General features: G+C 41.1%; 1 protein-coding gene across 1 annotated transcript; it reads left to right on the top strand.

Moving 5' to 3' along the window:
• Positions 1-2,547: 2,547 nt before the first annotated feature.
• On the top strand, positions 2,548-7,509 carry LOC145616926 (uncharacterized). The gene is made up of 2 exons (XM_081671642.1): positions 2,548-3,871; positions 6,761-7,509. The coding sequence occupies exons 1-2, from the start codon at positions 2,548-2,550 to the stop codon at positions 7,507-7,509; spliced, it is 2,073 nt and encodes a 690-aa protein (XP_081527768.1).
• Positions 7,510-14,629: the final 7,120 nt, after the last annotated feature.

Here is a 14,629-nt window from a genome sequence, read left to right on the forward strand (position 1 = left end):
ATGGACTAAATTAATTTGTATTGGACATTTTCATAAATAGAGTAGATTTTTAAAAACAGAAAGAAGGTATTTTAATAAAAAAAACACCCCATCACTAGATTTTTCACGCTTTTACTTTGTTCGATTATGGTTCACGCGAAAGGTATTCATCACTGGGTTTGGTTTTGGGGAGACACAAATGGGTGTCTACACATAGTTAAATAGTCATATGTATCACGATGCATTTGAAAAAAACCGCTCATGCCAATACCCTTAAATAATTTTTCTACAGGTTTATCAATTCCTAATCTAGATAATGTAGGATGATGAACAAATCGGGTAAGAAGTACTTGCCTCGAGATGAGGTTGAGCATCTGTGCCTTTTTTTCGGTTAAGGTGATCATCACCTCGCTCCATCCCGGAATTCGGAGTTCCGGGTCAACCGTTAGTGGTTGTTGTTGCCTTGAACCTTCACCCCTTTGCGTCCTAGACCTTTTGGAAGCCATTTGTGTGACGCCCCGTATTTTTGAACCACTATTTTATGTGCATTTAAACCTAGTAAACCTAATTTCTAATTTAAATAACAATTTCTAAGTTGAAATGTTGTTTCGGTATTTTGATATAAGGGTCATCCCAAGCTTTTGAAACCTTAATTATAATATTTTGACAAAACGTTTGAAAGGTAGTATTTAAATTGACTTCTATATTTGAGTTTTAATCATTTCAAACTGTATTTGACTTGTCTAAATTGATATTAGATTTATCGGGTGATTCCTTAAGTTTAAGTGTCAATTTAGATATTTAACCTATTACAATTGATACAGGTCATCATGGGTGATTCCTTGACTAGAGTGTCAATTCTATATGTATAAATGATTTTAGAGTTTTTAAGACGTTTTACGTTCAATTGTATCAATATCGATAAATAAAGTAGTATTAGGTGATTCCGTCAACTCGTTTATCGAATTGATATTATTTTTAAACTATTCTTTAATTTATATTTATAAAACTCATTATAATGTCCTTTTTATTAATTAGGTCATTATAAATAAATAATATTATTAGTTCGCATATTGCCTTTTTATATTGCTTTTCCATAAAATACAAACTTTATTATATACATTTTTGTTTCGTGATTTAAATTATTGTTTTCATTATTATTATTGTAATTACTATTTATATTATTAGTGAGTTATCAATAAAATAATCCATATTATTGTTTTTAAACATACTATCTATTAAAAGGCGTTCCTTTTAAAAGAACGGTGCCACGTGGCACTCTTCAACATATATGACAACATGTCACAATGCCACGTCAGCGACATGTAAGCTTGCGACTTTATTTAACAAAATTAATAAAATATGATTTTATCTAGATTCGAACCCTCAACCTCAAACAAATAAATGTTACAAACTTACCATCTCAACCAACTTTTAATAGTGTTTTAAATTTCACATAATTAACATTATATAAGCAGAGGTTATTTAATTAATTTATTTTTCACAAGATTGGAAATCCAATACATATGAAGTAAAAAAAAAACCGTAACATCTGAGACAACGCCCAAATCTCACACTAGCTATACAATAGTTGAACATAATTATCAAATTAAATAAGTACAAACTAGCAATCCAGGACATCGTCCGGGACACACACTAGTTAATCATTCAATCAAGCCAAGGGGAAGCCTTGAACCTAGATTACATGGGGCTTGTTTATGAGCTTCTTATGGCCCATCTTTGCTTCATGTGCACGGATGCACAAGGGGGAGAATGTGGATTGATTCTCTAACCTAAGTAACATCCTCTAATTATGGCTGCCCAACTCCTCCTCTTCTTCTTCTCTTTTTACGTGCAAAACAAGGCTAGCTTTCATCAGTTTTCTTCATCAAAGAAACGTAACACATACTCTCTCCATCTTTTTCGTGAGTTTCTAAGGCAAATAAAGGGGGAAATTGTAATGGGTAAAAATTTATAGATGTAAGTCAACGTCGGTCAAGAAAAGTCAAGTGACGATGACCCTTCGTCATTGACGGAAGACGAAGTCAGCTAACAAGTTCCCTATTTTTCCGCAAAAAGATAAGCTAGAAGACTCAGTCCAGCCCAGCCTTCTTCAGTCGGTTAGGGATCAAAATAGAGAGGATATTTCGCCAACTGCATTCCGAGAATCAAGGGATCAAAACTCTATCTCCAAGCAACGACTATAATTCAACTTAGAGCATTTGTATATAAGGGGAAGGCACCTACGAACACTAACACACTGCAACCTAGTTACTTACGAACTAAAGATACATATTGTACGCACTTTACTACATTTTTTGCCATAGTGAAAGTTTGGTAGATCCTCATTCTACCCGCGGTTTTTACCTTCATTGGGTTTTCCGCGTCAACAATTCCTTGTGTCGTTTTATCGCTTTCATTTTTATTCTCCTTTGATTTTATTTAGTTGATCCGTAGCCTAGATTTTGATATTCAATCCCGCTCAACAAAAATTAGCATAAACAATTTGGCACCCACCGTGGGGCTACAACTAGATAAGATCCAGAAAAACCCTATTCCACTCCAAAAATGTCATCCAGCGAAATGACCCTAGAGCAACTTAGGGAGGCCTATGAGAAGGCCCAAGCGGACCTCGAAGCAGCCAGGGAATCCAACGAGCGTCTCAGCAAAGAAAAGGAAGCATCAGAAACCGACGCAGCCAAACTCCGTCAGCAGTTGGATTCAGTTAACAGCACCCGTCGCCACCAGCCAAGGCAGTTGGATATGGTCCCCAGGATGCCGCCGTTGGACATCCTTGAGTCTCCGCACGATACCGATACCGAGTCCAGCGACGGAGAGGTAGATAGAAACCCTCCGATCAGGAACGTCGGGCAAGGAAGCCTTCAGACTCCAGGGAATGATCAAGGCAACCCGCCGCCAAATCAATCAGAGATCCTGCTCCAGAGGTTGATCGCGTTGGAGAAGCAGAATTCCAGGGTGCTGTTGATGATGAAGAGGATGCCAGGTGTCCCGATCCCCGTCCAGAGAGAAGCCCCGGATGGATTCGCTGCAACGCCATTCTGTGACGAGCTGGCCATGGCCCGGATTCCCAGAAGAGTGTTGCTCCCAACGTTTACGTCGCTTTATGATGGAACGACGTGCCCAGAGCAGCATGTGGAGTATTACAAGCAGCGGTTGTGGCAGGCCTCGATCCCGTTTGATTGCTGGGAGGCATGCATGTGCAAATCATTCGGCGCGACGTTGACCGGCCCCGCCCTCAAATGGCTCGGCAAGCTCGAACCAGGTAGTATAATCAGTTTTGCTATGTTAGTTAACAAGTTTTATTCCCATTTTGAAAGCAGCAGGCAGTTTGACAAGCAAACCAGTGATCTGTACCAGATCGTCCAAGGGCCCAGAGAAAGCGTCAGAACCTATTGGTCCCGATTCAACAAAGAGAAGGTGTCGATCAAGAACGTCGACAACAGGACTACCATCGAAGCCTTCCTTCGTGGACTGCATACAGATTCAGATCTGTACAAAGACATGGTCAAGTATCCCTGCTCAACATTTGAAGAAGTCAGGACAAGAGCCGTGGCCCAGATGCGCTTCGACGAAGATATCGCCAACCGCAACTCCTATCCAAATGCCAGAGGCCAGTCCGACCGCAAAGCTCCAAGCAATCAGAGAGGATTATGGCGACACCAACCTTACGAGGCATCAGGTAGATCACGTTCTGTTAATGTTGTGAAGGTAGAACAGGTCCTCGACGCCCCGCAGTACCCCGAGATATCAGAGTATGGATTCGACATTAACATCGTAGCGGTGGTCAAAGAGTTGGAACCCCTAGGCAACAAAGTGCGCTGGCCGATGAAAAGCAACAAGCCCGAGTCGGAGAAAGATATGAGCAAGTGGTGTGAGTTCCACAGTGATCATGGCCACAAGACGGAGGATTGCTACGCCCTGCGTAGGGAGGTCGCCTTTGTAATACCCCATATTTTTAACGTATTTTATATTTTATTTATTTATTTATTTATGAAGTATATTTTGGGTCAAACCATTTTAATTATTTAATTACTAATAAAGCAAGTGTTTATATTTTGGGTCAACAAGTATTTAATCCAAATATAACCCATACCCAACTATCCTATTTTTATAATTTGGGCCAACTATTTTATTATCCAACTCCATAATTTTTATGAAGCCCAAAATCTACCCTAACCTACTCCACACTATAAATACTCCATTTATCCCCAAAAATTTCCCACACAAAAAGGTTAGTCTTATTTTCTTCCCTTTTTCTCTCCTCATTTCATTCTAGCTATTTTGATGATTTTATTTATGGGTTTTGGTTTTAATTATTCAAAGTATGTTTGATTAGTATCATAATTATGTTTTGATGATTAAATATTGTAAATTTTAGAGTATAAAGTATTTTAATTTCAGATTTTATAAAGTATTATAAGTTAGGGTTTTAAAATTATTAAAGACTTGATTTTTAGGGTTTTTATGAACAATTGATTTAGGGCTTTTATAGTAATGATATTTTGGAAATTTTGGTGATTATAACTACTAATTAGTTTAACTTAATTCCAGATTATTTTGAACGCATAAATTCGTGTTTTAATTTATAGATTGCCGTTCGTTAATATTAATCCCGTTTTAATCCCGATCAGGTTCTAAACTCATCCGGTTTTGACAAAAAAGTAGTGTTTTCCATGTGGAAACAACGTTTTAAGAACGACTCACTACCTATGGTAGTGGGCACCACCCTCTCGTGGCCAAATTCAGCATCTAAATATGATTTTCGGGCAGTTTTTGATTTTTAACGAAGTTTTTTTTAAATTTTATCCTTGAGTTTAAAGGTTAAGATATAATCTTATTTTTCGATGGATAATTTAAGTATGAAAATATATTTTGATGAGGTTTTGAAGTGGTTTTTGATTAGTTTAAAATGCTGGAATTTTATTTAAAGTAGTATAATTGTGATTTTAATAAAAGGGTGCGATAACCTATTAAAAAGGAGTTTAATTAGGGGTTTTTAAATAATTTTCAGATTATTCTAAATAGTTTAAAGTGAGTTTAAGTTGCTGGAAATTGTGTATACAAGAGTAATTAATTTAGTATTATTGTCCCTTTATGTAGGAGACTTGATTCAGGAATTGTTGTAGTGTTTTCGGCCACTTTATGGGCTTAATTGAGGTACGTTCGCGTACTTAGCATATTTGATGATGTAGAATCATGTTAGGTTTGGTTTCAATCAATTACAAGTAGTATCATGCTAAGGTTCTTGTGTTGAATTGTGAACTATTGGTGTTGGTGATTGAATTGTGAAGCATGAATTATTTGTGATGATCTATGGATTGGAAAAATTATATTTTGGCATGATTATATGGACTACATATTTATTTAAGGCATGATAGGGAGCATGTTTAATCAAACTAATTGTTTAATCATGTTTGGATTATTGAAAAGGAATTTTATTATGGTTCATATAATTTTTATTGATGCTTTAAGCATGAGGAAGGAGCTATATAAGTGTCTATGTACACAAGGAATAAACTGTATGTTGGTGTCTTTGTGCACTTAAGGTGTTTTGAACACCGAGGGATAGGATTGTTGGCGCTTTATGCGTTTAAGGTGTCTTTGACACTGAGGTAGAATTAAAAAGGATTCAACATTAAATATTATGTGGTCACTAAATATTCAAGAATTAAATTGGTATGTTTGAATGGTTGAATTATTATTGATGATTGAATTGTTAAGCTTTGAGAGTCATCACCAAGTTTAATAATATGTAAATAACGTAAAGTGAAAGAGATTACGCACCAAAACTCTTGGAACGTATATACCTTGAGTATGAACATATGGGGGGAGTTATGTGACTTTATATTTGATCATAACTTCTAATGGAGTACAGGACGCTGTACATTCCTTTTATTATTATTATTATTATTATTATTATTATTATTATTATTATTATTATTATTATTATTATTATTATTATTATTATTATTATGCGCTGGAATTCCGCCACCAATGGATGTGGCATAGGTGATGCTGGCACGGTTAGCTCCCGTGTCAGTGGTCCTCAATTTATTGAGGAAGGTTTGGTTTAGTTGGAAACCCGTTCGATGCGTAATCAACGCTAAATAAATTATTTAGTGTCCAGTTAAAGAGTCTTGTCGTTTGTTGTGTGTGCTTGTAAACAGGTGCAATGAGGTAAGTATGTGTGATGCTAGGAGTTGCATGTTAGTGTGTTTAAATACGCTTATGTACTCAGCTTTGCTGATTGTGTGTGTTGTTGTGTATGGCTATGTATTTATCTTGGCCCTACGATGATCCATTTTAATGGAGAGTAGTGGGGGCAAATGGAGATAATCTTTTCAGGTGTTGAAACATATTCATGACGGGGCATGAGTGAAGAGCGAATCATGCTAGTTTCTATTAGTTGAGATGTGGTTTATTGAACCATTCAAATATTATATTATATTATGTTGTGCTTATGAGACTAACGCAAAGGTTTTTCGTAATTTAATTGGTTTTGATAAGGGCCTTCAATGGTTCCAAGTTGTAGGTTGATTTTATTTGACTTCGTTTGACTTTGGTTTTAATCTTTACTTTCGTTTGGTTGACTTTTAAGTGACTCGTTTTGAATGGTTTTGAGTTAAGTCTTCCGCTGTGTGTCTTTGATAATTGCCTTAGTCGTTTTCACGGTGGCGGTAATGTCTTAGATATTCCTAAATCGTATTTTAAAAAGAGTAAAGTGTGTATTTAAAGGAAAGGAATTTCTAGGGTGTTACAGCCTTCCAGCTGAAGAGAGGTAACCTCAAGCATCTGCTGGGGAGGAAAAAGAGCGTCGACGCAGGACACCCCAAGCCAGAAAATGCGACGAATGGTCCTCCAAAACCACTCGAAACCAAGGTAATAGTTAATGTCATTACTGGTGGTTCAGATATTTGTGGATTAACGTATTCTGCAGCCAAAAGGATCGCAAAGTCTACCATAGATAATGTAGATGTTCCGGAAGAAATCAGAGATCCTCTGGAAAAAGAGTTGGAAGCAATGGCAATCACATTCGACGACGACGACATCAACAACATCAACAGGGAGCATGAAGACTCTTTGGTAATTTCGCTGATCGTCGGGAATTGTCTGCTTCGAAGGGTGCTGGTCGACAGTTGCAGCTCCGCAAATGTCCTGTTCCGGAGCACTATGGAAGTTATGGGGCTAAAAGATAGCGACATCACCAGAAGGTCAACAACTTTGGTCGGTTTCAGCGGTGAAAGCATGTCAACTCTCGGAGACATAACCTTGCCAACCTATGCAGGAGGTCTAAACCCTCAAACAAAATTCAACATCATCGACTACCCCTCAGCCTACAATGCCATAGTGGACAGACCATGGATCCATCGACTAAAAGCCATCCCCTCAACTTATCACCAGTCAATCAAATTCCCAACCTCGTGGGGAATCCAAGAAATAAAGGGAGAACCCCGCGAAGCCAAACACTGTTACAAAACAACCTTAAAACCTAACATGAGAACCGCATAGCAATTACAGCATGGGCCGACACCAGACAATCCCAACGACCTCGAAATTGACGAAATACCATTAGACCCTGAAAAACCAGATCAAACCGTCTGTGTCGGAGCCAACCTAGCACCTGAACTAAAAAAAAACCCTCCTAACCTTTCTCTGAGAGAATAAAGATTGGTTCGCATGGTCTCATGAAGATATGACTGGAATAGACCCAAGTATCATCTCGCATAAGCTGAACGTCGATCCGAATCACAAGCCTGTTAAGTAGAAGCGTCGAAAGTTTGCTCCAGAACGAAACAAAATCATCAATGATGAAGTGCAGCAGCTGATCGACACTGAAAAAATAAGAGAGGTCAAATATCTAGACTGGCTCGCCAATGTGGTCGTTGTCAGCAAAAAGAACGGCAAGTGGAGAGTATGCATCGACTCCACCGACCTCAACAAGGCCTGCCCAAAAGATCTATTCCCGCAACAGCACATCGACGCCCTGGTCGACGCCACAGCTGGTCACAAACTCCTAACATTCATGGACGCTTACTCCGGATACAATCAAATCCTAATGCATCCAGATGATCAAGAGAAGACGGCCTTCATGACCGACAAAGGTATATATTGTTATAAAGTTATGCTTTTTGGACTAAAAAATGCAGGTTCGACGTACTAGAGGCTAGTAAACAGGATGTTCAAAGACCAACTCGAGGACACGATGGAAGTGTATATCGAAGACATGCTGGTAAAATCTAAGAAGTTAGAAGATCATGTCGAGCACCTCCGTCAAACCTTTGAGGTATTGCGTAAGTATGGTATGAAATTAAACCCTACTAAATGTTCATTTGGAGTATCTGCTGGTACATTTTTGGGCTATGTAGTAACACAAAGGGGAATTGAAGCTAGTCCCGACCAAGTCAGGGCCTTAATAAATATTCAGTCCCCCCGAAATGTTAAAGAAACCCAAAAATTGACAAGACGAGGGGCAGCATTGAACCGTTTTATTTCACGATCGTCAGACAAATGTCATATTTTCTATAATGTTTTGAGGAAAAATAAGGGTTTTGAATGGACTGACGATCATGAAAAAGCGTTGCAGGAACTAAAGAAATATTTAATGACGCCACCTCTCCTGTCGAAACCCAAAACTAACGAAACTTTGCAGCTTTACATTGCCGTCAGCTTTGTAGCCGTTAGCGCAGTCCTTACAAGGGAAGACGACGAGGTTGGGCAGCTTCCAGTTTATTACGTAAGTAAGACACTGCTCCCAGCCGAGGTAAGATACACATCCCTAGAAAAATTGGCTCTTGCTTTAATTACCGCTGTTAAAAAACTTAGGTATTATTTCGAAACCCACCACGTAGTGGTGATGACTAACTACCTACTTAAGTCTGTTTTGAGAAAGCCAGATTTGACAGGTCGACTAGGCAAATGGAGCATCAACCCGAGTACAATGGACATCGAGTACCAACCCAGAAAAGCAATAAAGTCACAGGCCCTAGCAGATTTTGTGGCTGACTTCAGCCCCGACTTACAGGCCGTCGCCGATAAAGAAGTAGAAGAAATCAACAATGTCCAAAGAGAGAGCAAATGGATTCTATTCGTCGACGGTTCGTCCAACCAACGAGGAGCTGGCCTGGGATTGGTGCTAAAGTCGCCACAAGGGGACATGATAGTAAGGTCTATATCTTGTGATTTTAAAGCAACTAACAATGAGGCAGAATACGAAGCTTTGATTGCAGGAATGATTGTCGCCAAGGACCTAGGAGCAACAGCCTTAGACGTATACAATGATTTCCTTCTAATCGTCAGCCAGATGATTGGTGATTTCGCAGCAAAAGATTCCAAAATGACATCATACCTCGATATAGCCAAAGAAAAAGCCAAATACTTCGATCCATTCACCATCTCACAAATCCCAAGAGACCAAAATGCCCAAGCAGACGCACTGGCAAACCTAGCCTCCGCCCTCAAAAAGACTACCTTCACGAACATTCCCCTAGTCCACTTGCAAAAACCCTCCGTCACAACCAAAGAAATATTACCCGTCGACGCCGTCAGCAAGGACGACGATTGGACCAAACCCATCATAGACTACATAACCAAAGACATCCTCCCCAGTGACAAGGCAGAACCCCGAAAACTTAAATACAAAGCCTCTAGATACCACATGGTCGACGGAGTACTATTCCATAAATCCGCATCAGGGCTATCCCAAAGATGTATCCAAAAACATGAACAACAACCCATCCTCAGCCATTTGCACGATGGAATATGCAGTAGCCACGTCGGAGGAAGAAGACTAGCCAAATTTGCAAAAAGACAAGGATACTTCTGGCCGACGCTCCAAGAAGACGCAATGCAATACGTAACCAAGTGCGACAGCTGCCAACGGTTCGCCAACACCGTTCACAAGCCTTCAGAGCCTTTACACCAAACGCTGACGCCGTGGCCTTTCATGAGGTGGGGAATGGACATCGTCGGAAAGCTACCTGCAGCACCAGGGCAAAGGGTCTATATGTTAGCACTAACTGATTATTTTTCTAAATGGATTGAAGCAGTTTCTTTGAAACAGGTGACAGAAAAGGAGGTTATCACGTTCATATGGACTAACATTATTTGCAGGTTTGGAATCCCGTCAGTAATCGTCTGTGATAATGGGTCGCAATTTATTAGCGACAAAACTCGTTCTTTTTTGCAGAAATTTCGCATAGAGTTGAGAACATCCACACCTAGGTACCCGCAAGCCAAAGGACAAGCTGAGTCCAGCAACAAAGTTGTCATGGAAGCCATTAAGAAAAGACTAAAAGCAGCTAAAGGCAAGTGGGCCGATGAACTTCCAGCAGTCCTGTGGGACAATCGAACGACGCCAAGAGAGGTGACGGGGCAAACGCCCTTCTCCCTCGTCTATGGGTGCGAAGCCGTTCTCCCAGTAGAAGCTAAGTTCCCAACATCGAGGTTTGGCCTCATGAAGGAAGAAAGAAACCAGGAAGAAATGGAAGACAGCCTGGACGCAACCGAAGAATTAAGAGAGACAGCCCTAATCAGAATGGCAGCGCAACGGCAAATCGTCGCAAGAAGCTTCAACAAAAATGTCAAGGCCAAGACGTTCCAGTTAGGTGACTGGGTACTTAGAAAAGCATTCCAAAATACAAAGAACCCAGCAGATGGTAAGTTGGCTCCTCCATGGGAAGGACCATATGAGATCACACAGATCGTCGGTAACGGTGCTTATCGGCTGACGGACCAGCAAGGTAACTTCATTCCAAGAAGTTGGAATGCAACCCATCTCAGAAAGTATTACTTTTAATGGTCGTCGAAACCTTTCGTCGACAAAAAGGTAACGCTCTAACAAATTTCCAAATTCATTCCGTCCATTCTAGCTTTCCATGACTAAGTGTACTGACTTAAGCATCGGAGGGGCGTTGGCCGCGCCAACGGCCAACGGTATTCTAACCATGTTGGTTTTGTAGAACAACGAGGAAATAAAGCAAAAACAAAGCAACGGATGACGGCTGCGATAAAGAAAACTGTCGTTCAGACGACAATCGTAGTACAACGAAAGCCCGGGACAGATCTGACCATAGCGTCCAACGCCAAACACCCGATACCTGAACAAACGAACTATACTTCAGTGTTCAGCGTCGACGCTGGGACGCAAGGGGCATTGGCAAACACCGCAATGAAAGGCCTGAAATATACAACGCCCTCGACAAAGCACGTCCAACAGTTGTAAAATATTTTTTGATTTTCAGTATTTTGATATGTTCAGAATATTAGTATGATATTAATAAAAGTTGAATTTTTTCCAAAGTTTTTCAAATCCCTGACATGTCAATATTTTAAACGCTTTTTCCACATACTTATATTTTGAAAAAACTGTTAGCCAAATTGTCCTGTTCTACAAAACACAAGACGAGCAAAAAAGCGAAGTCACAGAAAATAAAGAAGTACTTAGCATACAAAAGCAAAGTGTATCAAGTATCTTGCACACAGAAATATCCAAAAGACCACTTGCCCTCAAGTAGAACAAAACACAACGATAAAGAAACATTGTTTTCAAACCAAAGAGACAGAAATCCATTCAAAGCATACAAAGTAGAAAATAAAACCATCACAAGCGATGGCCTTCAAGCATCAGCTCCATCGACGGGAAGATCACTGACGACCTCCTTGACAATATCATCAACCGAAGCGTTCTCGTCGACACCCTCGACTTGCAACTCCTCGGCACCCTCCAAAGGCTGACCCACGTCAGTAGCAGGTTGACCCTAGACGACGGGGAGCTGAACTTCGTCCATGACAACTGGTAAAGGAGCGACGGTGGAAGGGCCTGGGCCTGAATCAGCAGTCGACGCCACTGCTACGTCCTCCTGCAATTCCTTGAGATCCCCACCATTAGCCAGAAAACGGTCGATCACCTCCTGAGGATACCACTCTGAAGCTTTCCCATCCAGAAATTGCTTCATAAGCTTCGCCTTCAGCTTGATCTCCAGCTCAGCATAGTCGTCCAAGGCGTCCTCCAGCTCCTTCTGGATGGTCGTCAGATCTCCATTTACCTTCGTCAGAGCCTCCTCCTTAGCCGCAATAACCCCAACCTTATCCTCCAAATGCTTGGCCTGCTCCTTCAACTGCCCCCTCAATTGACTAGCTTCCTCCTCCGCCTTCTTTTGTAGGTTTGACACTTGACTTTCCAGAGTGTCCACCTTCTTGTTAGCATCGTCCAACTCCCTTTTCGTCCTCTGAAAAGCATTGACAGCAGTCCTTCGTTGATCCTCAGCATTCTTGGCAGCACTGTCCAACCTCTTCATCTCCTTAGCCAAGCCAATCAACCTATCCCTCAACACCAATGAATTTTGCAAGCACTATCCAAACACGTCCCAAGTCACAAACTAGAAAAAATTCAATTCGACAAATCATACAAGACACTTACGTAAAGATGAGCCGACGCAGCTTCGGAAGCGATGTCCAACGCAGAAGTCCCAGCCAGAAGCTCCCTAGACATAGGAAAGAGCAGCTGATTCAAGGCGTGGAAAAGAGAGTGCTGATCACCCTTCCGAATCTCCCAAAAGTTGGCAGGAAAGCGCGCCATGATGTCTGGCACTGGAGGCTCGTCATCAGTCTTCTGGTGTTTGTGGGGAGGAGACGGCGACAAAGTTATAGTCCCCTGGTCGTCGACAGTCCTCTAAGGGACTGGAGTCAACACCGCCTCCACCTTCTCAGGCACGGGCAATGATTGTTGGTCTGGGAGGGGAAGACCTCGCTTCCTCCTCATGCGTAGGTCTGCCTCCTGCTGGGACAAGCTTCGTCCTCGACGAGCGCCTGGGGCAGTTGACTCTGCCAAAATCATAAGACACGGCAAATGAACACACAAGCCAAGACATAAGTGACGCAAGCAAAAGAAAAAAAAAAGACAACGCAAAGCTTACGAGTTGACATCGTTTCTTCTGAATCTTCGACTTGCTGGGAAGTGTTCGTCGGTGTCCCCTGCTCCTGCACTGACGGCGTAGCTGTCGTCTTCTTCTTCCTCGCAAAAGTCCTGGCTGAAGGACTGAGGGAGAGGAACTTCTTCACGTTCGCCGATGATGTCTCCGACGATTCCAAAAATTCAAGATCCAACTTTGCAAAAGTAAAACCAAGATCAACCCATTTAGCCAATCCAAGTTTAATTAACGAACGATTAAAGAAGCAAACACTTACCCTTCGTCGGCCAACCTTCCGTCAACCATGAGCCTTCGACACCCAGAGATACCCTTTTTACAAAAAGAAACCACTTCTTCCAACCCCTATCATTCACATCCGTATTCAAAACTAGCCTACTCCCTTTCTTGGTCAAGCAAACAAACCCGTTTTCCCCCATTTTCATCTCATACCCTATAGCTAAGTCAGACAGCGTAAAAGGTTCCTCCTAGTCTTTGGTCTTCTCCGCGATCAGAGAAAGAATTCTCCAACCTGAAGGCATTAACTGTCCAGGGCTGACACCCAAAACTTCAAAAAACGACCTCACTAAGGGTGGAAAAGGAAATGTGATCCCCGTCTCTGCAAATGGGTACTTATAAAATACGACGAAATCTTCCGGGCAGTCCTTCACTGTCTGATCAGGGCCCGGAATGTGCGCAAAGGTAGTGTCGGGAAAACCCGCCATCTTGATAAAATCACTTCTCATCTCCGGCGCCATGGATGCCCTTGATTGGGTCATTGGTTTTTTCTGCGGAGGAACCGTCCCTCTTTTTTCAACAATACGAAGAGAAAACCTAGTTCTAGTTTTGGGAATTTTGCTCGACATTCCGCCCAAGAAATTAACAAACAAAGAAAATGAATTGAAGAAATTACCTGTCAAACGAAGACACTTGAAGCTTTGAATCGCCGCCGCACGCTACCACCGGAGAGAAATCTGTGCAAAAGAGAAAGAAAAGCAAAGAAAGAAGAAGAAATGGTGTAGAAATTTGGGGAAGGAGGAAGCGTGCTGCAGTAATTAAGGTAGAGAAGTGACGGTTAGAGTGAGAAAGTGGAGAGTGGAGTAACTGCTCTTAGGAGAACGTGCTTCCACGCGAAATGACGGAAACGCCCCTAAGTAAACCCACGTTTGTTTGAATTTTTTGATTTTTCTTGTTTTTTTTGTTTTTTATTATTGTTTGTTTATTTTTAATTTCCAAACGTGTATGTGGCAAACCACATTTAGCAATTAGGGGCAAATTGTTATGGGTGAAAATTTATAGATGTAAGTCAACGTCGGTCAAGAAAAGTCAAGTGACGATGACCCTTCGTCATTGACGGAAGACGAAGTCAACTAACAAGTTCCCTATTTTCCGCAAAAAGATAAGCTAGAAGACTCAGTCCAGCCCAGCCTTCTTCAATCGATTAGGGATCAAAACAGAGAGGATATTTCGCCAACTGTATTCCGAGAATCAAGGGACCAAAACTCTATCTCCAAGCAACGACTATAATTCAACTTAGAGCATTTGTATATAAGGGGAAGGCACCTACGAACACTAACACACTGCAACCTAGTTACTTACGAACTAAAGATACCTATTGTACGCACTTTACTACATTTTTTGCCATAGTGAAAGTTTGGTAGATCCTCATTCTACCCGCGGTTTTTACCTTCATTGGGTTTTCCGCGTCAACAATTCCTTGTGTC

This window comes from Chenopodium album, chromosome 26 (genome assembly GCF_948465745.1).
Source record: "Chenopodium album chromosome 26, dcCheAlbu1.1, whole genome shotgun sequence".
Taxonomy (NCBI): Eukaryota; Viridiplantae; Streptophyta; class Magnoliopsida; order Caryophyllales; family Amaranthaceae; genus Chenopodium; species Chenopodium album.

What these genes read in the sequence shown, in the direction of transcription:
- LOC145616926 (XM_081671642.1), top strand. Translation starts at nt 2,548, where the DNA reads ATGTCATCCAGCGAAATGACCCTAGAGCAACTTAGGGAGGCCTATGAG. An exon ending in GAAAGATATGAGCAAGTGGT is followed by an intron (nt 3,872 to 6,760) that starts GTGAGTTCCACA and finishes AGGGTGTTACAG; the next exon opens with CCTTCCAGCTGAAGAGAGGT.